Genomic DNA, 23943 nt, shown 5'->3' on the forward strand with positions numbered 1-23943 from the left:
TTCAGTGGTTCCTGAACCATTTGCGTGATTTCTTTACTATAGCGTTGCCTCCTGCTAGGTGTCAGTCACCTGTAACAACTGAGAAGTACTTGAGAGCCTTCAGTTTTGAAAAGCAAAGACTTCTCCTCTTGGAATATAAAAAGTTACCATTTTTAAGTTCAGATTGTCTTCCTGTTGTGTTATCTCAAAGTACTGAGAAACTCAGTGGATCAGTAGCACTCGAGTGCTAAAAACGTAGCCTAAGATGAGGGTATTTCTCCATATGGCTGCTCTGGCATTTGAAGTGTCTGGAAGGAAGCCTCACTCCTTCCCTGGCGTCAGCATGGTGGTTGCTGATGTGCTCTTCGGCAGTGTGGCCCTTTTCCTCATCCAGGGAGGGTCTGTGAGTCTCTTCCTCATCCGTCTCGTTGGCCAGCTGGTTAGTCTTCTGCACGTGTCCCCTTTCTACTCACTATACTGCTTTGAATATTGCCAGTTCAGAAAAGGACGTGGAATGTTCCAGCAGTTATCAAACATTGAAGGGAACTGGCCTTACCACTTTGGACTCGGTTTCCCCTTGGCTTTCCTCACAGCGGAACAGACCTTGTGCATTCTCAGTAGTCGCCTCCTCTCTGTCCTGTTTCCTGTGGTCATTAGCACCAGTGAAGTAAAGACGCCTGGGAAAATGTGCTTCACCACTCGCACCTTCTCCTGGTGCTCTTCTTAAGCCCTGACTACCGTAGGAGACAGGCTTCCTGCAGTCCTAGCTGAGCAACTCAGCCTCTGCAGACACATTTCCTCCCCCACATTCATCTCCTGCCACCCTGAAGGCCACCGCAGACGGCCCAGTCACCTGCCGTCCAAAGTGGGGCTGGGAGGAGGTGGTGGCAGCTCTTTGCCTGTTTCCCCCTCCCCACACTCAGGAAAGCAAGACCACTCTACCAAAGGCTCTCGTTCCTTTGCTCTCTGAAGAACTGGGATTTTTGTCTCTGGAGCATGTAAGGCAGAATCTTCTTAAAACCAGTGGATGGATTTTTTTTTCATACTCTCATCATCATCTACTGAAAGGCCCCTCTTGTTTTATCTTACTTTTTAAAACTTTTATAACAATTTCAAATTGTCTCCATCTAGTCTTTCTTTTTAAAGACTTTATTTTCTTTTTTTAAGAGCAGTTTTAGGTTTACAACAAAACTGGAAGGAGGTACAGAGATTTCCCATGTGCCCCCTGCCCCACACGTGCAGAGCCTCCCCCGTTATCCACATCACTCACCAGCGTGGACACGTGGTAATCGCCTAAACTCCGTAGCTTACTTTAGGCTTCACTCTTGATGTCTTCCATTCTGTGGGTTTGAACAAATGTATGATGACCTATAGCCATCATTAAAATACCATACAGGGTGTTTTCATTGTCCTTAAAATCAGCCTGGATTTTTAACACCATTGAAAGTCTGAAAGCACCACAGGTTTTTCTGTAGCTATTGAAATGCATTTGCCAGCTCTTCTGCCTGGTCTGATTTGAATAGTTTGTTACTCTCCCTGTGTCTTATCCATCCCCCTCTCCTCCCTGCCTTCCACCTAACCTTGCGTGGGTAAATTGCATAAACTAGTTGTAGCCTGTGGGTTTGTTACTTTTGTTGTGTTTCTGATGAGCACCCAGATGGGATGGGACTGGGCCTCGGGGGGCCTTGGTTTCCCCTGGTCTCTCCCTCTACAACTGTCACTGTCTGTTTCTTGTAACTCAGGATAGGATTCGGTCCTCTACAAAAAAATGAACCTGACGAGACAGGGAGGACAGAGGACAGTCCTCATAGCCAGAACTGGGGGGTTTTGAGGAGTGATTTGTTTCTTCCCCTTATGGGGGCCAAAGCTCTTTTTCACTGCTACCTTTCAAATTCCCCAGCTGCTGGGAAACACTGGACATTCCCCCTTGCTTCACAGAGTGCCCGGAGAACCCGAATGTGGACACTCCGAGGGCTGACCTCCCATGAGTCACAGCAACGGGTCTGGCATTTTAAAGGAGTGCAGGCTGCTGCCAATAGAACTGAAGGAGTCGGGTTATTGAGTTCTTTACGTTTGAGATTGGTTATTTTCTTCCGGTCATTTTAAGAGAATAAATTGGGCAGGAGGGGCATGGTGTCCAAACAGTTGTAGCTTTAAACTATTATAGTTAGACATATGAGCTGGTTTTTTAACCAAGAAAAGGAAGCACAGAGGTTTTACTTATTTACTTTTTTTGTTTGTTTGTTTTTTTGCGGTATGCGGGCCTCTCACTGCTGTGGCCTCTCCTGTTGCGGAGCAGAGGCTCCGGACGCGCAGGCTCAGCGACCACGGCTCACGGGCTCAGCCGCTCTGCGGCATGTGGGATCCTCCCGGACCGGGGCACGAACCCGTGTCCGCTGCATTGGCAGGCGGATTCTCAACCACTGTGCCACCAGGGAAGCCCTATTTATTTACTTTTTAAGCTTTATTTGTTTAATGTATGTATTTATTTGGGCCTTAAAAAAATTGATGGCAATGTTATTTTAAAAGAGTCATTCTTGGGCTTCCCTGGTGGCTCAGTGGTTGAGAGTCCACCTGCCGATGCAGGGGACACGGGTTCGTGCCCCAGTCCGGGAGGATCCCACATGCCGTGCAGCGGCCGGGCCCGTGAGCCATGGCCGCTGAGCCTGCACGTCTGAAGCCTATGCTCTGCAACGGGAGAGGCCACAACAGTGAGAGGCCTGCGTACCGCAAAAAAAATAAATAAATAAATAAAATAAAATAAAAGAGTCATTCTTTTGACTTAAATTATTGCTTCAGCTACTTTGAGACTAATGAAAACTGGCAGCTACTCCCAGGCAGCATTTCGACCTTTACAGTAGATTTGATTAGTTAGAGGGATCCAGACCTCCTAGAAAAGGTGACAGTTCAATAATTGGGATAGTTTTTAGTATTACTGTTAGTAGAATTGTGTGAATTTCTGGCCGTATGGCTTCTTAAAATTGTCTGTAGAATTACTGTTTGATAGCATTAGATCAATAATAGCTTCTCCCTGTGATGTAGTAAAGGTTCCTTTGGATTTAATTTTCTTGGTTTTGGTGACAAATAATGCATATTGTCTTAACGGAGATTTAACTTCACAAATTTTTGTTTTATTGAACTCAGTGTAATGAAATAAGCATGAAATTGGTTTTAGTCTTTTCATCTTGACAAGGCAAAGTGGTTGAAAGCAGTTCATGGTTTCGGGAAGAATGGGTGGTCAGGCTGATTTGAGTAAATGTGTAAGTTATATAATTTACAGAGGTTGGAAAGAGAAAAGCAGCCTTGGATTTAACAGACCTTTTTGTAAATTTTTAAAGGATCATTAACAACAGCAAAAAAGGTGAACCACAACTCTCATACAAATATAAAATGAACACATCAATCTTTTTATTTATCCCATTAATTACTGAGGGAGCCAGTAAGATGTTACAAGCAGGTCAAAGGAGAACTCATTAATACACGTAGGCCAGTAAGAATGATGACACGAATCTACAGATGGCTGCAAAATCGGTCGGTCTTCGTAAGGAATAATCAGCTATGTTCCTATAGACACAATTTTTATTTCTGTGGACAAGAATCTTTTGCATTACTGTTATTCTTCTACAATTTACAGAGTTGTAAAATAGTTCAGAGACAAAGAAAGGTGGAGATGACCCAAAGAGTGCACTAAACAAACACCCAGCATTCTTCTCTTGCCCATTTCAAAGACTTTTACAGTCTTTCCTGACAGAGTATTCAAGGAACTGTCTAATTCCCCTCAGCCTTCGAGCCTGCTTGCTTCTAACAGCCCAGCCGAACGTCAGTCATGGTTGTAGGTTCAGAAAGGTGATTGATTGTCCAGTCTCTTTGAATTAAAGTCACAGGCTTTATCAACTTCTTATTTCTTTATTGTTACCTCAGAGCCGAGCGGCCTGTATAGTTGAAAAGATTGTGCTCTGACCAAGTTGTATCTGGACCATGACCTGTTAACCTCGGTGTCTATCAGGGGGTTGCTTCTGCCCAGAGGGGAATTCTTTTTCTAATTTTCTTCTTTCTTGTTCTAATTTTTATGAGAGAGCCAGATAGACTAGATGCCCTCCGCCTCAAAGGATATGCTTTGGTTTCGTTGGTCTTACTTGTTAGGGTTATTACAGATGCCTCAGTCATCCTAACTTTAGTTTTTCTTTTTTGTAGGTTTTCTTACAGAGACTGGAAAAACCAGAGCAAGTACTATTTTTTCTACAGGAACTGAATCTGCCTTCCAAGTTACTCAGATCAGAATTATGGTAATTCTTATGCTGCCTTCTTTAGGAAATGTGACTACTATTTTTAAAAATAGGATTGTATTTCAGAGGTCCACGTCCCTGGTTTTTCATTGAACATTTAGTGATTATTTATTCTGTGTCAGGCCTGTAGCAGAGGGCAAGGGCACAGAGATGAATAGATTGTTAAGTCTGTAAATGGTGGGAGTATAAGGATCAAGAAAAGTAAGGAATCATTTCTTGGGAAGCAGCTTTCTTACTTTTCAAGGACTTAAATGTATTTGAAATCTCATTTTGTTGGTGTGATTTTTGCGTTAAGCTATTTGAATTTGACCATGTTATTTGGGAACAAAATGGCCACAGAACTTTGGTCCCTTTGATATACTTTATTTAGATCTCTATTTCCAGGTTCGACGTGGTGGCATTGGTGCCCAGTGTGGGTTGGTGTTTGCCTATAATTCATCTTCTGATAAGTTTCATGCAGAAGAACACTTCAAAAGGTTTGAAAAATATGACAAATGGAAGCTTCAGGAATTCAGGCAATTTGTAAAAAGCAGGTAAGGAACAGAATAAAAATCTTCATAGTTAATAAGATTGTATACATTCTTTTAATGGTGAAATATGTTTTCTTTATAGAAAAGTTGCCACTAACCCGTCTTCAGTGGCCGTGAGCATTCATTGCTTTCTGGCAGCACATGTGAAGACATATATTTTAATCTGTTCGTAGTCTCTTACTCGGTCCCTTCTGTGACCGGGTGTACACATCTTCAAAATGGTTGGGTAATAATACATGCCTGAATTGTGGGCAGCCTGAGGTCTCTAGTCTTATCTAGCCACTGGAAAATTTACCCAGGCCCCAGCTTCCCTCCTCCTATTTTTGTGTTTTTACTGAAAATATTCATTAAGCACCTACGATGTGCTAGGCCTGATGGTAGGTACTGAAGATACCGTAATGAGCAGATTGGCCTGTTGCCTGATCTATAGAGCCTACTATTTAGCTCAGAAGACGGATGATAAAGCCTACAGTGTCACAGTAGTATAAGTGCGAGGTGGGTAGGAGGGATAAGGTGCTCTGGGAGCATATGGCAGGGCACCTGACCTGATCATGGAAGGCTTCCTGGAGGAAGTGTTGAATATGGATGAGCTAAAGCTAATTAACTACTTGAAGAAGTGGAAGGAGAGTGTCCTGAGCAAAGAGCAGAGCAGAGTTGAGAACTCAGGTCGGGTCTGGCATACACAAGGGACTGACGAGCCCCACGTTGCTGAGGTGTGCCGTGAGTTGGAGAGTGGGGAGAGGTGAAGCTGGAGAGCTAGGAAAGGGTCAGGTCGTTGAAGGCCCTTTTGTCTCTGTTTCAGGGTTTAGACTTTATCTTGAAAGCCATGGGGGCAGGGGAAGGCAGCAGGGTGGAGTGTGTTGCTGACGAGCTTCAAGAAGAACGAGGAGAGATCGCATTTGTGGTTTGGAAGTGCTGCTCTGGAGCCTGCTGTGTGAGGTGGGCTGGAGGAGAGAGAGCGGGGAGGCCAGATGAAATGGGGGGAGGCTGTCACGGTCACCTGGGAAGCCAGAGTGTGGGCAACCTCAACTAGAGCAGCAACAGGAGCCATGGAGAGATGTGGACGATTGGAGAGACGGCTAGAAAGTAGAAGTGGCAGGACCTGGTGAGTGACTGATGTACAGCAGGAGAGAGAAGGAGGCTTAGGCATCAGTGAGTCCTGGCTTTTTGGTTTGCCAGAGGGGACATTGGTAGCGCCTTTTTCTGAGAGAAAATACCTCGGGGAAAACAGTTTTGTGGGAAGATGATGAGCTCAGTTTTGGTCCTGTTGGATTTGAGGTTCTAGGAAGCCTCTGAGATCCCACAGCTAGTTGGATGAACAGATCAGGAACCTGGAAGAGATGTTGTCCTGAAGGCAGAGACATTTCGGTGATAGTTTAAAATGAATTAGAAGAAATCATTCTGGAGGAGTGTTTGGGCTGGGAAGAAAGAACAGAGACCTTAGGTCAACATGCTGAGAGGCACCAGCATTTGTGGGGCAGCAGAGAAAGGGAGGCTGAGAAAAACAGCCAGAGAAGCAGCAGGGAAGCCAGGGAAGCGTCCTCATGAAGCCAGGGGAAAATCGTGGTTCAAGACGTAGGGAGTGGGCAACGGTGTTGGATGTTACCCCGGAGTTGGTGAGGTAAGTCTAGAAGTGGACTTCTTGGATTTAGCCACAGACGTCATTGGTGACCTCTTGGACAGTGTTACCTCCCTTATTACTAGTAGCAAGTTAAAACTCATGCAGCTGAGCCCAAGACTTGCCCTTTTTGCTCCTGTATTTCACAGGTAATGGGGGTGCTGGAGTTTTTACTATCACTGAGTACTGTACTACTAGGCTTTCATGTACGTATGAACCACCGATAATTGTGTGAAAATGCGGATTCTGAATCAGTGGTTCTGCCTGGGGCCTGAGACCTTCATTTCTAACAAGGTACCTGGCGACTCTGATGCTCCCCGACCATGGATCACACGTGGAATAGCAAGGATCTAGAATAACTTCCTCTCTCTGCTGGACTTCCTTTGGTGGCATCCCTGACAAAGGGTCACTCGGCCTCCCTAGACTATCCTTAATGATGGAGAACTCACTGCACTTCAGTAACATATTCTATGTTTATTGAAATCTACACTTGTAATTTCAACTCTGTGGTCTTAATTTCGGCCCTCTAAATGAACAAATCTCTCTCCCATCACACATACATGCTTTTTTAAAAGATGCTTTTCTTTTTAAACAATAACTAGAGATACACTTGTTTTTAAGTAGCTGTGTCCCACTCCTGGGACATATTAATATAGGTGTTTTTTCCCCTAAACGTGCTGTCAAACAAGATCTTTCATATCTTATATAGGATGATTTTTTTTTAACCTAAATGCAGGCTTATTTGCTAGTCCCTTGTTGATTTTAGTTCTGGTTCCAGCCTGAACTACTCTGAAATCCTGATTTGCTTGGGCTACATATTATCAGTCCCTCTCCAGTTTGGAGGTCAAAATGGTACTAGACATGTGTCTGTCTTCTTGCCTTTTTTTTTTTTTTTGTCTGCCCTCTGGTCAGACACTGGTCAGTCAGCACCCTCTGGGGCCAGCTGGTTGGTTGCTGTGCATGTTTAAGAGGACTGATACTTAGCTCTGTTCTCTCCACCCTGCCTGTGGGTTGGTGTAGGGAGCAAGGTTGCTTCTCCCCACTCTCTGACACCCTGCCAGCTCTATCTCAAGGATTTCCTTGATGACTCCCAAAGGGTGAATTGAAAAATCCTCAAACACACCATATTGATGAAAGTCATTGGCATGGTTTTGGGCTAAGACGGAATGCCACCGTCCCACCGGTTTTAGGGTTAACTATATCATGAAAGGTTTATGCTAAGAAAGGCTTAACGGCAAGAAGAGAACGGTTTTTTCTCTCTGTTACAGAACCGACTCTGGGTCCTTTGTCTTTCTCTTCTTGCTGTTTTCGTCTTGTAAACCCCTGTGTTTGCTTATCTTATCCATACAGAACACCTGTGTGTTGGCTAGCTTGTTAGCCGTTATCACAGACTAAATAGTTTAAAGTTTTAGGAATGTTACTTGAAAAGACTGCCATTTTCTCCTTCTCAGTTATTTAATTCCTAAAAAGGAAGTACCATTCAAGTATCCAATTTTAAAAAGAAACAGGGGCTTCCCTGGTGGCGCAGTGGTTAAGAATCTGCCTGCTAACACAGGGGACACGGGTTCGAGCCCTGGTCCCGGAAGATCCTACCTGCCACGGAGCAACTAAGCCCGTGTGCCACAACTACTGAAGCCCGCGTGCCTAGAGCCTGTGCTCCGCAACAGGAGAAGCCAATGCAATGAGAAGCCCACGCACCGCAGCAAACAGTAGCCCCCACTTGCCGCAACTAGAGAAAGCCCGTGCGCAGCAACGAAGACCCAACGTATCCAAAAATAAATAAATAATTTTTTTTTTTTAGAAAAAGAAAAAACGGCACACAGTTATACTTCTTCAGTCTTTGGGTTGAAATGCTTCCCTGGAAGGACTTCTTAAGTAATAGGGAAAAATCCTGAGGCCTGTAAAGGCTGAAGTTTTCCTTTTTTGGAGTTCCAGGATCTGAAAGCTCCTCGGCTTTTACCCTTCGGTTGTTGCAGTTGTGAATCTCAGGCCGGTCGTACCTATGTTAGCCAGACCTAGGGAAAGAAAACTGAGGCTGCCTCTCCTTTGGATCTTTCCAGAAGCACACACCAGCTGTTGCATGGTACCTTATTCCTGAGTAGCTTCATCTCAGATGCCTTGACTTCAGGTCTCATTCTTCAGATAAGCCAGTTTTCTAGAGAAGCAAACTTTCTCCTTAGTTCCCAGGTTATATTTGGGACTAATAATAGTTCCCATTGCACAGATGAGGAGGCTGAGAAGTGAGGAGGACGTTACCGCCAGCTCCCTCGTCCGCTCAGAGAGGCACCACGTGCCACACCCCGTCCCCGATTGTTAACCGACAGGCCATGTAAACGAGTTAAATGCCATTTAGGTGGTGCCTTATTTGTTAGAGCCTTGAGAAGTTTAGGAATAGGAGAACATTCTGTGATTACCTTTGTGTTCACAGGATTGGTTGCCCGTCTGATACCCTTGGCGAGGATGATCCTGTTGGCTGGTTTGAGCTGGAGGAAGAGTGGGATGAAGCAGATGTCAAGTTGCAGCAGTGCCGGGTCGCCAAGGTGAGTGTCGGTGAGGTGTGGCCTTTGCACACCTGCCCACTACCTCCCACTTGTGCTGGAAGTGTTTATCAAGCGGTTATTGTGTGCCAGCCCTGTGCCAGCACTGGGACCCTGGAGGTGAATCAGACGTGATCATGACCCTCACGGAGCTCCCAGTCTATTGGGAGACACAGATGTATGAGACAGTGTGATATGGGCTGATAAAGAGCCACACAGGGGGCTGTTGCGGCCCAGAGGAACAATATTTACCCAGCCTGGAATTCTCTAGGGAAGGCTTCCCAGGAAAGTTGGTGCAATGCCAGGTGTTGCAAGTTGATTAAGCTGTCCTCTTTAGCCAGGCTGAGAGGTGTAGAGAAGGGCCTCTCAGGATTGAGGGAGCAGTAAGTCCACAGGCCTAAATGCAAGAGAGATGTCTTTCCATAGCTATGAAAGAAACAGTGATTATCTGCCTACTTAATTTTTTTTAACCTCCGTTGTGAATCTTAGTAAGCTTAAATAAGAGAAACAAGAACTATCTTTAGGGCTTGTACATAGTAGGTGCTCAGTAAATATTTATGCAGCTGAGTAGTGGATTCTGAAAGGCCCTCAACAAAGGAGCTTTCACTGTAATAAGCAGAGAGTGTGCATAGAAGTTGGGCTCTGCAAATGGCTTTAGCTTTGAGCAGACAAGGCTGTGTCCTGGGCTCCCAGCACATGGATTACAAGTAATTGGGGGCTTGGAGATGATCCCTTAGGGCAGTAATTGACTGTTTTCACCATATAGCTGTTGTCTGTTTCAAAATGACTGTGCTACAGAGCAGACATCCTTCTCTTATTCATCCCATCTTATCCTGTTTTTGCCTTGAAGCAGGAATAGTGCTGTTTCTCTTATTGTGATCTTTCCCCAAACCTCACTTCAGCATTGTTATTGTCTCTTCCCTGTTTGTTGTAGATGCTGGACTTAAACTTTGTGTCTCCAGTGCTAGGCATAGTGGTACCTCATTAATTATTAAAGTCACAGGAAGACCTGCCCAGAAAGGCCTTTATCTCCCTTTCGTCAGTACCTGGGGCTTCTAAGTCCTTCTCCTCACCTCTGTCTTGTCCTTTTCCAGTATTTGATGGTGAAGTTCCTCTGCACCCGCCAGGAGTCTGCAGAGCGCCTGGGAGTACAAGGCTTGAGCGTCAGTGGGTACCTCCGGCCTGCGAGGGCGGAAGCAGAGCAGAGCATCGTCCGTGCTCACTGCAGAAAGGGCGTGGAGGAGAGCGTCTGTGGGGCCACACTGCTCCTCAGGACCCTTCAGTTCATCCAGCAGCTCGCCCATGACCTGGTAGTGTTTCCTCAGTTGTTAGACCTCATTCCTTTGGGAAGAGTAACGACAGTGTTTGGGGAAAGGAACACCAACCAGTGAAACCTGGCCCTGCTGAAGCCATGCAGTACGAATGAGGACGGCAGGCATCGCGCCGCTGTGATGACTGACGTTGGGAGGCCAAGGGGAGTGAGGCGTTGGGCATTAATGGCATCAGTCAGTGGAAGACGAAGTGGCATGTGGCCACCATCATGAGGTTTCCTGGGATACACCTACATGCAGATCTTAAAGAGCCCCAGCTTTGGTTGCCAGGGAGACAAAGCACATTTATGGGATTTATGTCTTCTTTAAGTCCTAGAATTATTCCTGAAGTGTAGGTGTATTCTGTTTGTTTACTAAAAGTACCAAAAATAATAACAGGATTTTTTTTTAATTGAAATATAGTTGACTTACAGTATTGGTTTCAGGTATACAACATAGTAATCTGATATTTTTATAGATTACACTCCATGCAAAGTTATTATAAAATATTGACTATATTCCCTGTATTGTACATTATATCCTTGTAACTTAAATTTTATTTTATACCTAGTAGTTTGTACCTCTTAATCTCCTTCACCTATTTTTGCCCTTCCCCGCACTCCACTCCCCTCTGGTAACCACTAGTTTGTTCTCTGCAACTGTGAGTCTGTTTCTGCTTTGTTACATTTGTTTGTTTATTTCACTTTTTAGATTTGACATATAAGTGAAAAATTACAGTATTTATCTTTCTCTGTCTGGCTTATTTCATTAGGCATAATACCCTCCAAGTCCATCCATGTTGTCACAAATGGCAAAATTTTGTTCTACTTATGGCTGAGTAATATTCCATCGTTTACATATACCGTATCTTCTTTATCCATTCATTGTTGATGGACACTTAGGTTGCTTCCATATCTTGGCTATTGTAAAAAATGCTGCTGTGAACATTGTGTTTTTGATACTGACTTTTACAGTCACTAATTAAAACACAGTGACAGTCTACTCAAAGAAAGGTTCTTGCAGCCATCACTATAGAGAACATGGCTTATCACTCAGGAATCCGGTGGAGCCTTCTCACGTGTGGTATGCAACAGTGTCTACTCTTGACCTGCATTCTGCTTCAGGGCACATTCAGAGGCTGGTGACTCAATTTGTATATGGATTGTTTGGTCTTTGTTACTGAAGCTCTCCTATCACAGCAGAAAATAGCAAATGAGAGGGAGATGCTTAGGAGTAGCAGAAGCGATTACAGCAGAATTCATCTTTCAGCCTACATGCAGGGAAGGGTCAAAACATGCTGCAGGATGGTCCTGGACAGTAATCATCACCAAGTAAAGGTTCACTTATGTTCCAGGTATAGTATCTGTGAAGTCAAGGAGCTTTCATAGGGATGTGCGAGTATATGTTATGTGTATATATATACATTCACATACATATGTACACACACACACGTATTTTAGAAAGTTTCACACCAAAAACAGTTGTTCATGGACTTTTTAGTTTAAGAGTAAGCATCAGTTACGTTGGAATTTTACACATGTGGAGCCACCTTATCCCTTAACAGTGAGAAGTAAATGAGCCACTACAATATTTCTCTAAATGCATTTTTCAATTTTATTTTTTCTGGTCTTTATTATTTTTTAGGTACAGCAGAAGGAAAGTGGCTTAAAATACAGATCTTTTCTGGACTTCGTGGGTCTTGATTTGCAGATCTTCTGGGATTTCTACAGTAAATTAAAGCAAAAGTAAGTCAGAATTTGTTACAAGATGATAATCGTATATTGATAAGTACAACTGAAAACACTGAGTTTTGCTGTTCTAAATGGACAATTTTTTTCTCCCAAGATTTTTTACTTCCTACTAGTTTACATTGCTCTGATTCGAAAGATTTGGTTATTGTTGAAAATAAACATCTTACATTTCTACAGAGTGCTTTATTTGGGCAGTGTTTTTGCAAGCATTTTGTCATTTATATTACAACCTTATAATGATAAGCAGGTCAAGTATTATAGTATTCTCATTGTACTACTGAAGAAACAGAATCAGAGGTGCATTTCTTTGCCCAGAGTGGGCACGGTCAGACAGGGTCTATGTTTTCAGACTCTACCCAGTCCATTGTTCTTTCCTTTCCACCTTTCTGCCTCTGGTTGGCATTCTTTTTACTGAGCCTGATGCCTAGCGGGGAGAGCCCTTTGTAGATAGTTGTTTGGCTTGGAGGGTAAAAGCAACTTGCATTTTTGCTCTCTGATGTTCTTTGTCTTTCTGTAGCCCAAGGGAAGAATGCATCTGTGCCCAAACCCTGCTTCTGCAGCTCCTCCAGAGCTGTTTCTCCGTGCTGCAAGGAGACGCATCGGCCACCTCTGAGGACGCCAAGGCTCCAAGCATGAGCCGTAGGCGGGTAGAGGCCGCCAAGGAGCTCTACACACACCTATGTGATGGTAGGGATTGGAGTTCTTCTTTACTGTGACCCTGAGCTCGTAGCCTGCAGGGCCTTTTGCTTTAGAGAACAGGGGGTCCTCTGACCATGCAAACCCAGGAAAGGGTTTACATCTCTGGAAAATGAGTTTCCATGATCCTCTTTTGAATCATTATTTGGAGTTCAGGATTTAGTCCCTCTTCAACGACTCCCTCCTGGTTTCTGGTATACCTTTGTGTTATATTGAGAGTAATTGCTATCACACTCCAGTCTTTACTTCAGCTGAGACACGGGGATGAGGCTGATAGATTGAGGTGGGGAGATGGTAATATTAATTGAGAATAAAACACGTGATCATCTGAAGTTATTTTTAAAGCTTCACCAAGTTGTGTCTCAAAAGGACAGAAATAATGAAATAAAAACTGGTACATAGAGTCTTTATTTTTGTTAAATGTAAACAAATAAAAAAATAATTTCTTTACACTGCCTAGCCTGTACAGAAGTATTTCTTTGCTGTGGTAGTGAGTTTATGGGCTAAAGCCGATGTGTATATTGTAAGTGAATAGGTGGGATATATTAAAACTGATTATTCATTTTTATCAGTGGTGGATAGGGTGGATGGAGACTCTGCACCCATGGAAATATTGAAACAAGAAGTCAGGAATACTCTTCTTAATGGGGCTGCCGTCTTCTTTCCTGATCGACAGACCCGGCGGGACCATCTCTTCACCATGATGGTAATTATTTACGTTAAAAGTACGGATTCCATTCCAGAACTCTGTTGGGGTGAAACTTATTAGTCTTTGTTTTCTCTGAATATCCTCTCAGTTTCAGTTTCCCAAATGTGTATTTAATACTGTGTGCAAAGTTTTGTGTGGGACACAGGTATCTAAGGACATAGCGCTGTACTCAGGGTGGGGATGACAGATAATCCTGACCTCCGTTTTAGAACCTGTTGAATCACAAAGGGAGAGTTTAGTCTCCTTCAGCTTTATGACATGCCTACAACCAAGTGTTCTTTTTAACATTTTAACCTTTTATTTAATATTTATTTTTATTTATGTATTTATTTTGGGTCTTAGTCGTGGCACATGGCATCTTTCATTGCGGCACATGGGCTTTTTGTAGCGGTGCGCGGGCTTCTCTCTAGTTGTGGTGCACAGGCTTCTCTGGTGGCACATGGGCTCCAGAATGTGTGGGCTCTGTAGCTGCAGCATGAGGGCTCCCTAGTTGTGGCGCGTGGGCTTAGTTGCTTGTGGCATGTGGGATCTTAGTTTCCCGACCAGGGATCAAACCTTAGTCCCCTGCATTGGCAGGCGGATTCTTAACCACTGGACCATCAGGGAAGTTCCAACATTTTAACTTATTTATTTATTTATTTATTTGTGGCTGCATTAGGTCTTCGTTGCTGTGCGCGGGCTTTCTTTAGTTGCGTCGAGTGGGGGCTACTCTTCCTTCTGGTGTGCGGGCTTCTCATTGTGGTGGCTTCTCTTGTTGCGGAGCACAGGCTCTAGGCACACGGGCTTCAGTAGTTGCAGCACGTGGGCTCAGTAGTGTGGCTCACGGGCTCTAGAGCACAGGCTCAGTAGTAGTGGCGCTCGGGCTTAGTTGCTCCGCGGCATGTGGGATCTTCCAAGACCAGGGCTCGAACCTGAGTTCCCTGCATTGACAGGCGGATTCTTAACCACTGAGCTACCAGGGAAGCCCCCATTTTAACTTTTTATTATGGGAAAATCTAAATACAAAACTAGACTAAATAATACATAGAATGAATCCCTCCAACCCCCCAAGTGTACTCATCACTTAGATTCAATAATTATAAACTTAGGCTAATCTTGTTTCATCTGTAATATACTTCACCCACTCCCACCCCCTATTATTATTTCAAAGTAAATCCCTGACTTATTTTATTCATAAATATTTCAGTTTATATCTGTAAAGAAAATACAACCAAGTTTTAATCTTCCCACCCCAAATTATGATTTATCCCTAGGAATGCAAGGATGGTTTAACATTAGAAAATCAGTTAGTAAAATCAGAGAGGAAAAGAATCATATTGATAAATGCAGAAAAAATTTTAATAAGATTAACTTCTGATGATGGTTCAAACAACAAAACCCTTAGCAAACTTGATATAAAAGGGAAGTTCCTTAATCTCTTGGAGGGCATGTATCCAAAACCTACAATAAACAATGTACTGGTCTTTGGGACACTGACTCATCCCTTCCAAAATGAGGTATAAAACAAGGATGCTTACTGTCACTGCTACGCTTTGATATTATATAAAAAGGCCTAGCCAGTGCTGTAGGACAAGGAAAAGGAATTTAAAAAATAGCAATTAGAAAGAATAAAACAATTAATCATTACTTGTCTGTTTAGACAAACAACTATTAGAATTATTGAGAAGACTTTGATGAAGAAAACGAGATGCAGCATTTAAAAGGGCATTTCTGTATGTAACAGCTAATTAGTAAATGCAATAAAAGTGCCCTGTCGGATGCATAAAGCCCCGTAGAAACAAAAAAGGGAATAAAAGAAGCATAAAATGTGGTCCCTGATCCCAAATGACTGTAGTCTAGTTGGGGGCACTGCCACAAGGAAAAACTGACCCTATATGCAATAGGTGTTAAGAGGAGAATCTTGTTCAGGTTAAGTGATGGAGGAAGGTTTCCAAGAGGAGGGAGGATCTTTGGTTGTTTTCAGCTGTCTGCAAAATTTGCATATCAGCTAGAGGGATCAGGGTTTTTTCTTCTAGTTTTACTGAGATATATTGACATACAGCATTGTATAAGTTTACGGTGCACAGCATGATAATTTGACTTACATACATCCTGAAATGATTATCACAATAAATTGGATGAACATCCTTTATCTCATACAAATTAAAGAAATCTCAAAATTAAAGAAATAGAAAAAAGATTTTTCTCCTTGTGATGAGAACTCTTAGGATTTACTCTCTTGACCACTTTCATATATAGCACGCAGCAGTGTTAATTACATTTATCATGTTGTACGTTACATCCCTAGTATTTAGCTTATAACTAGAAGTTTGTACCTTTTGACTGCCTTCATCCAATTCCTCCGACCCCTGCCTCTTATCTTTTTCTATGAGTTTGTTTGTTTTTGAATTATAATTGACCTGCAGCACTACATTATTTCCTGTTATACAGCATAGTGATTCAATATTCCTGTGCATTTCAAAATGATCACCACGATAAGTCTATTTTATGATATGTCACCATATGAAGATATTACATAGTTATTGACTATATTCCCTACACTGTACATTTCATACCTGTGACTCATTTAATCTGCAGCTGGAAGTTTGTACCTCTTAATCTCCCTCATCTATTTCTTCCCTCCTTCCACCCCTCTCCCCTCTGGGAACCACCTGTTTGTTCTTTGTATCTATGACTTTGTTCCTGTTTCGTTATGTTTGTTCATTTGTTTTGTTTTTTAAATTCTACATATAAATGAAATCATACAATATTTGTCTTTCTCTGTGTGACTTATTTCACTTAGTGTAATACCCTCTAGGTCCATCCATGTTGTCACAAATGGCGAGATTTTATGGCTAATATTCATTCATCGTGTGTGTGTGTGTGTGTGTGTGTGTGTGTGTGTGTGTGTGTGTGTGTGTGTGTGTGTATCTCACATCTTCTTTATCCGTTCATCTCTTGATGGGCACTTAGGTTGCTTCCATATCTTGGCTATTGTAAATAATACTGCAGTGAATATAAGGGTGCATGTATCTTTTCTAATTCGTATTTTTGTTTTCTCTGGATAAATATCCAGGAGTGGGATTTGCTGGATCATATAGTAGTTCTGTTTTTAATTTTTTGAGCACCCTCAAAAGCCGTTACTGTTTTCTATAATGGCTGCACCAATTACATTCCCACCAACAGTGCATGAGGGGTTCCCTTTGGATCAGTTTTTACTTCGTGAGTTTTAACCTTTGATAGCATCAGCTGCCTCTGAATTGTGGACAAATTTCTGTCCCACTTGTTTGCTGGAAGCATGTATCAGGCAGCTGAGCAAATGGTTTTTTGTTAGCTCGTGTCCCACACAGAAAAATAGAGGACATGCGACCTCTTGAATGACATTGCTGTGTGTTAGTAAAGCATTAACTTTTCCTTTGCCCATCTATCTGACAGCAGTGGTAAGGTCTATATTTTTTTTCCCTTCTCGTGCAGATGAATTAAACTGCTGTCATCTGTGACCATATCTTATCTCTCCCAGCCTCTTGTGCTAGGCAGGGCCCTGGGTCTTAAATCCTCTGGAAATCTCCCCCAGTGCCTTGCATAGCAGTAGGTGTTCAACACATTTATTGAATTAAGAAAAAAATAAAGTGCCCCCAGAGTAACCCATAGCCTCATCAGGGGGTGTGATTCCTTTAACTGTCACCATAGGCTGTTCGGACTTATACAGAGAAAGCTTAGATACTGTTTAAAAAAACAAACAGAAAGCTCACAAGAAAGGCGCTCTGTCTCTGCGCCCTCCTCTTGGGATGGCCTGCCCAGGGATGAAAATAGACATCTTTTGGAAGTCCCCTTCCTAAACATTTGCATCAAGCTTTCCTGCAGGAAGGCTTGAAAAGGTCAGCTTCAGCAACGCACAGAGCAAGCCTGCCGTCTCTTGTTTCTGCTGCCTCTTCGCGCTAGGCCAGGTCTAAGTTGGGCCCGTGGGTTGGTCTGCTGACCCCGGCTTTCCCCATGTTTCGGATCAGTGGGCCATGGCATTTTGTGCTGCTGTAGGGCTCTAGAATGTTGTGGAATAGATTTCCTGGATATGCAGTGTCTTGTTTTCTAGAAGAATGTCACCGAGCAGGAACACAAGCAGTCCCTGCAGCTCACGTTCCGCTCACTCTGCACGTATTTTAGGTAAGTTTACAGTTATTTTCCGTTGTCCAGTATTTCAGATCTTTGCAATGTTGTTTTCTTGAGCTCTCCCTTCCTTTCATGTGCTTTTGGAGTAACCAAGTACTTCCCTCCCTCAGCCAGGTTTCTAGAGTTGAGGTATCACTAGACTCAGAAGTGACCAAAATAGTGGTAGAATAATAGTCTTGTCAAGAATTTGCTCCAAGTCCCAGTCACTGTGAGACACTTTAGAGTTGAACCCATGGGGAATCTCCTTGAATGCTTCAGTTTCTACATGATTTTTGAAGACAAAAAAGAAGCTGAAGGAGTTTGGGGTCCAGTCCTCAAGTCTAAAAACCCAGATACATTAAAGCCCAAGCCCAACTGCAGAGGCACAGAGTGTTAGTTTAGCAGACATTGTGCTGGGAGGGGTGACATGGAGACCATTACCTGCTGTGACTCCCAAAGAAGCTCATGGGCCTGTGGGCTGCATTATTAGAGGCCTAGACTCTTGAAGGAGGGAGGGGACTAAAGGCCTGAGCAACTGTCTGTAGGTCAGACTATACCTGGTACGGAGGCCAGATTTAGAGGACGGTATGAAACGTCTTCAGCGTCTGAATTTCAAGGATGGTGAAAGAGCCTGGGGCTCATGTGAAGAACCTTTGGAGACACAGGGAATGTTGACCCTGGACTGTCAGATCAGCAGTCGTGAGATTAGGTGTATTTCATGTTGGTGGCCAAGGTGACTTATTCATCATATTTATTCCCTGGAATCTTTTCTAAGGACTTGAAGATGTATGGGCCTGTGCTTACATAAGTACATGTGGACAGACAGTGGCACAGACCCAGCTGGGACCCTGGCCTTTTCCTGACCCAGACTCCTCACATCCCATAGAACTGAGAGTGAAATCTTGCTAGGCTCTCTTTTGGAACCTTTTGAGATAGACAGCGTGAAAATCCCCTTCCTGAAACAAGGTGTCATGACTAATTTGTGTCCTTTCAGTGATAAGGATCCAGGCGGCCTTCTGCTGTTGCCTGAGAAAGGCGACGTGGCCGACACGGACGTCGGCGAGGTGCTGGCGGTCACGAGCACTCTGCTCTCGGTTGCCGCTCGAGAGGTGAGTGACGCCACTCTGCTTCCTTTGCCTCTTGCCTTTAGAAGATGGGGCAGGGCAGTCGTGGCTCCTTCCCCTTTAGCCCTCGTTTACAGCATGATCGTAACTTTGCCTGTGACTGTCACACACGAGCACAGAGGTTTCCCCGCCTGCCTTTGCTTCTAGTCAGCAGCTCCTGCAAGATGAGCAAGAGGATGCTTCCCTGCCCCTTGCTAGTCAGCCGGCAGTAAATACCTGGAAGTGCTCATTAAGACTCCCTTTGAAAAGGAGGAATGGGTATTTACTGAGTGCCCTTGTGGTGTCCGTCAGCGGGCCCAGCGCGTAGTCATATATTTGTGGTGTGAATTCTGTGGAAAAAGCCTTTAACTTTTTTTAAAATTTAAGATTACTTAGCAAACCCACAGGCTAATCAAATCTGAAAAGATGGTCTCTTTTTTTCTGTGCTAATGATATTTTAAAGTTTTTTTCTTTTCTTTTTTTTTTTTTTTTTTTTTTTAACATGAAGGATTTTGTTTCTCAAAATGTAGTCCATTTGTCACCTGGATCAGAATCGCCTGGTATATTGTGGCAAACATTTGGATTTCTAGTTCCTACCCCAAGCTACTGATTTAGAATCTCGGGGGGTAGGGCTTAAAACGCTGCATTATATGAAGCACCCCCAGAGATTCTGAAGTAGCAGAAGCCCTGTAGTAGGGGACCAAGCACTGCCTCTCTGGATAAAATACAGGAACCAGGGAATTAGAGGAGATGTTGTGGGGAGAGTGCAGACCACACCCTTGATGTGTTTAATGACGTGGCTGAACTTGGTGTCTTTAAACCTCTTATGTTTTTGTTAGTGCTTTGCTGTTTTCAGGTTGCTTCTGGAGCCGTGATTTCATTCATTCCCAGCTGCCTGCGGTGGTTGGACACTCAGCACTTCCCCCCGCCCCATTTGCTCACAGGGACCTTAGAGAGCTTTCAGTGTGCTGGGTTGTCATTTGTAGTGTGCTAGGTCACACTGGGCTGGCCACTATTTAGACCTAATATAGTTTAAATTCAGGGTTATTTTTATTTTACTGTCATGTCTGTGTTCTTTAAGGTAATGTATTGACTGTATAAGCCTTAATTGTTTTTAATCGATGCTCTATTTTCTGCTGTCACATTAATGTTCTCTTTGGTTATCTTCTCCTTTCTGTCTTCTTTCCAGACCCATCTCTTGAGTCTCCCTTAAAAATCTTACTCCAGCCTCTGCTGCCCGTCAGTTTTTGCTCTGCCCTGGTCAGCCGTGTCTCATTCTCATCTGTTTTTATTTCTGCCATTTCCCGCACTTTCCCCTTCTCGTGGAGCTCATCTAAATTCTGTGTTTCCCAGACCGCTGAATTCGTATTTAAGTTCTATGTTCCCATGATCAGTGCCCCTGGGCAGAAGACCCCAGTGTTCTCACTGGTTTTCGTGGGTGTTAGTTCTGCCTCCTGCGTGAGTCGGTATGTGCTGGAGCCAGGACTGAAACCCAGGCTCTTCGACTCTTAGTCTTGTCCCCTTTCCACTTGGTCAGGTGTGCTGTGAGTTGTACGTAGAGAAGTGAGATAGCATTTGTCCAAGAGAATTCCTCATAATCTTCACTATTTGGAGATTACATGATTGTCTTTTCTTCCCTGTCACTTTTCTGTGATACAAAGGAAGTTAGAAACTTCACCGAACCTCCCAGGCCAGGGATCACTGCAGCCATTGAGATATTTCCTTGAATTATCTCTTTGAGTAAGAAACATTTATGGTTGTACTAAAGAAGAAGAGTTAGATTTAAAAAAACGTTTTTTTCAAGGTGGTCAGAAATGTACCTAGTCTGAAAAATTTCTTGCAAGTCTGTTAATTCAGTAGAGATCCACTAAAAGCCTGCTGTGTGCCGGGCCCTGTGCTCGGCACAGGGGTACAGAGCCCAAAGAGCACAGTCTTGAGGAGCAGGCAAGCATGTGATCAGTTATAATACAGTAAGGGCCTAAAAGCGTAGGTCTTGTGGGTGCAGAAGAGCACACCTGATCCCATCTGGTGGAAGAAGGCAGTAGAGCTTGAGAAGGGCTTTTTGGAGGAGGTGGCGCCGGAGCTCCTTGTGAGCCCACGAACGGAGTCTGATCAGGCATAGAGGGAGGGGTGCTCTTAATAGAACAGCATATGTAAAAGGCCAGTGACAAGATGGGGAGGAGCAGGTATTTGAAGAGGAAATGATAACGGCTAGGCTTTGAACATGTTGGGTTTATGGTTCTGGTAGGACTTCAGGTGACAGTGTCCGGTTGGACCCTCAGGAGCTGAGTCAGTGCTGGAAATGGAGATTTGCAGTCATTCACCAGCAGGTGATAGTTGAAGCCATGAATGTCAGTGTCCTCTCATCGCCTGTGGGCATCTGTGTAGAAAGGGCAGCCAGGAGAGTAAGAAGGAGAGGCAGGAAGAAAGTCAGGGGCCACAGAAGCTGAGGGAGGAGAGAGCTTCAAGTAGGACCGTGGTTGGCACAGCTACCAGGGCTGAGGTTAAGTGGGGAGGCTTTGCTCTCTAGGTGGCAACTAATGCCTTTGAGGAATGGCTTCAACGAGTGGTGCGGGCAGGAGGGGTAGAATGGCAGGGAGGTAAAATGCAAGCACAGCAGGTGTAGGCAACTTTTTCAAATGGAACACATGTACAAAAATATATATATTGATGGACAATTTAAAGAAACAACAATCCATTTTAAGAAGTGGAACATTACCAATATTTTTGCAGTCTGCCCCTCCCCGCCCAGTGCCCTTCCATGGCTCACCTTCCTCCTTCCTCATCAGAGGTAACCACCGTTCTGAAATTTATCTTCATCATTTCCATGTTTTTCTTTCTACTTATCCCTACATAGCAGGCTTGTTTTCCCTGGTTTTGGTCTTTAATGGAATCGTGTCCTACAGTCTTCTGGGACAAGTTTTTTTCCACTCAACAGCATTTTTGAGATTCATGCATGTTGATGTATGTGCTGCAGTTCTCCCCCCACCCCCACCCCCAACCCACTGGTACACAATATGCCCCTTATGAATCTGCCATAATTTATTTATCCATTTTACTTTGGAGGGAAGGGATAGTTGAGTTGTTTCCAGTTCGGGGCATTTACATGGAAGTAATATATCTTGTGGTTTGTAGGTGCAAGAATTTAACCCTAGAGGTCATTTGACTCTTCAGAGAAACTGGAGAATAAAGATGATGGTTAAAGAGCCATAGTGGGATAAAGAATTGTCTTTTAAAATGGGAGAGATTTGATTGAAGGCTCAGGGGAAGGAGCCGGAGAGAAAAGAAATTTTTGAAGATGTGAGGTGGGGGGAGAGAGAGGGGCGAGATAACTGTGGGGTAAGGTTCCTAAGGGGTGAAAGGGGGATGGCACGTGGAGTGCAACATCTATAAAGGCTCTGAACAGCTGGAGGGCAAGAGAGGAGTTTTCATAGTATCATCTCTCTTGGTCACTTTGGGTTGAAAGCTCTGTCATAAATATTCCCCACTTCCCTAGAATCTCTTTGTCTCTGACAGCTGCTCTCTTAGAGAACGCCCCTGGCTGTGTTCTGTGAATGACCTGTTGTAAACACTTTCCATTTCTCTCCTCCCTTGTAGTGTGAGCTGTTGATGGTCGATGGGGCCCAAGGGGAGGTGGGCTCTGTGCTCTTCTCCCTGTTCTGGTCTGTCCAAGGCAGCCTGCTGTCCTGGTGCTACCTGCAGCTGAAGAGCACGGACTCTGGAGCCAAAGATCTTGCCGCTGACCTTATTGAAAAATGTGAGTTTCAGTACAAAATCCATGAAAACAGATAGGTGTTTGGGTTTGACTGTGTGTGCTCTCTTCTTAGTACCTCATGCACAGAACAGAGTGTGTGTGGTTTTCATTTCTTTATTACAAATCAGATCTGTCTTCGGGTTGTTTTTTTCTTCTTAAAATGGAATTCTGTAGCGTGTCTTTTTGCTCAGTTTCCTGTCTGAATGAAGTAGTATACCTAAGTGTATTTATTGTACGGTTGGGTCATTTCACGGCCTAAACATTGCCTCTGCAGTCATACAGCACTCTTAGATGATACTGTATTCTTCAGCAGAGTCTATCTTCCCTGTTTTAATCAAATTATCCAAAAAGAAAGTCTTGAACTTAAAAAATCTAAGGTGCATGTGAGCACTTCTGTGATCTTTGCTGGTACTGAAAATATTCAGATTCATGTCCCATAAACCCACAGAAAATTATATGAAACCCAACAGGTTCTGAGAATTTGTATGTAGAAAAATCAGTTCCATCAAACTTGGTCTCAGCAGCCATGTCAAAAATGCTTACAGTATTGAGTCTTGGCTCTTCAAGTTTGGGCCGTCATATGGCCTACCTAGAGGCGGGCCCTTTGTAAACAAAGGGAGAGGCAGGCCAGCAACTGGCTTGGTCAGCCATGTACCTTCACTTATAAAAGGGATATCTCCACCCCACTGAAAAGTGGCAAAGACAAAAAAAAAAAATCACTCACTTTAAAAGTAAACTTCTATTGAGATTCACAGTGCTTTTCCCTCCCAGAGGAAAACGTTTGTGTGACACTGAAATGGTCTCATGGTCTTTCTGACGGGCAATTCCCTCCACAGCTTCTGTGATCCTCTCCAGCTTTGTCCTTGATGATGACCAAGCAAGTGATGTTTCTACCATATACAATATTAATTATTTTCTTTATGTTTTGGCAGATGTGGGACAGTTTCTGGCACGCATGAGAGTGATTTTGGAATCCCTTTTGTCACAGTATAGCGGAAAAACTGTAGTAGAAAAATTATGTAATTCGGTGTTTTCAATGGCAGCTCGTCAACTGGTAAGACAGAGTGGCAGCCATTTGTAAGGGGGGGGGGCAGGGTGTGAGGTGGACGCTAAGTGCTTCGCTCATCTTTCTGTAGGTGATCTTTCTGCTGGACTTCTGCACATTAGATATTTCACACTGTACGCTCTTGAGAGAGTTCAGTGCCCTGACAGAGCTGTTGAAGGAGCTCTGCAGTGACCCTGATGGAGGACTGAACAAGGTACCTCGAGCTGGCATTTGAACCTGCTTTGTATCCTCTCTTAGGAGCGCTGTGACCATACGTAATGAGACATACCAGTTACAGGTCTACACGAATAAGTCACCTCTAGAAGAGCCCCCTCTGTTTTGTCAGTACTTTATCAGTGTCTATCAACTTTATCAGTGTTGGTTTTGCCAGTAAGAATAAATGCCAGTCTGAGTTGATTTGGCATGGTCAGCATTAGACAGGAGACACAGAGGAAGCTGTACATAGATTAATTTAATCGTTCTATAGCACATGAAATTAT

At 43.7% G+C, this 23943-nt stretch overlaps 1 protein-coding gene and 1 pseudogene across 7 annotated transcripts in view; both read left to right on the plus strand.

Moving 5' to 3' along the window:
* Positions 1–23943, plus strand: part of ZZEF1 (zinc finger ZZ-type and EF-hand domain containing 1) — a 117298-nt gene that overhangs the window by 32113 nt on the left and 61242 nt on the right. For 4 of the 7 annotated variants that reach the window (XM_067021533.1, XM_059046627.2, XM_067021536.1 and 1 more), the window contains 12 exons: positions 4174–4265; positions 4650–4798; positions 8842–8953; positions 10045–10260; positions 11905–12005; positions 12529–12698; positions 13280–13413; positions 17486–17556; positions 18536–18650; positions 22242–22401; positions 23331–23452; positions 23535–23657. In XM_067021533.1, coding sequence (XP_066877634.1) covers positions 4174–4265; positions 4650–4798; positions 8842–8953; positions 10045–10260; positions 11905–12005; positions 12529–12698; positions 13280–13413; positions 17486–17556; positions 18536–18650; positions 22242–22401; positions 23331–23452; positions 23535–23657 — 1565 coding nt within the window. The remainder of the gene's footprint in view (positions 1–4173; positions 4266–4649; positions 4799–8841; positions 8954–10044; positions 10261–11904; positions 12006–12528; positions 12699–13279; positions 13414–17485; positions 17557–18535; positions 18651–22241; positions 22402–23330; positions 23453–23534; positions 23658–23943) is intronic. The other 3 variants (XM_059046628.2, XM_059046626.2, XM_067021535.1) reach the window with 1 other exon arrangement.
* Positions 263–1967, plus strand: LOC131746276 (etoposide-induced protein 2.4 homolog pseudogene; annotated as a pseudogene).

The sequence above is a fragment of the Kogia breviceps genome, chromosome 19 (genome assembly GCF_026419965.1).
Source record: "Kogia breviceps isolate mKogBre1 chromosome 19, mKogBre1 haplotype 1, whole genome shotgun sequence".
Taxonomy (NCBI): domain Eukaryota; kingdom Metazoa; phylum Chordata; class Mammalia; order Artiodactyla; family Physeteridae; genus Kogia; species Kogia breviceps.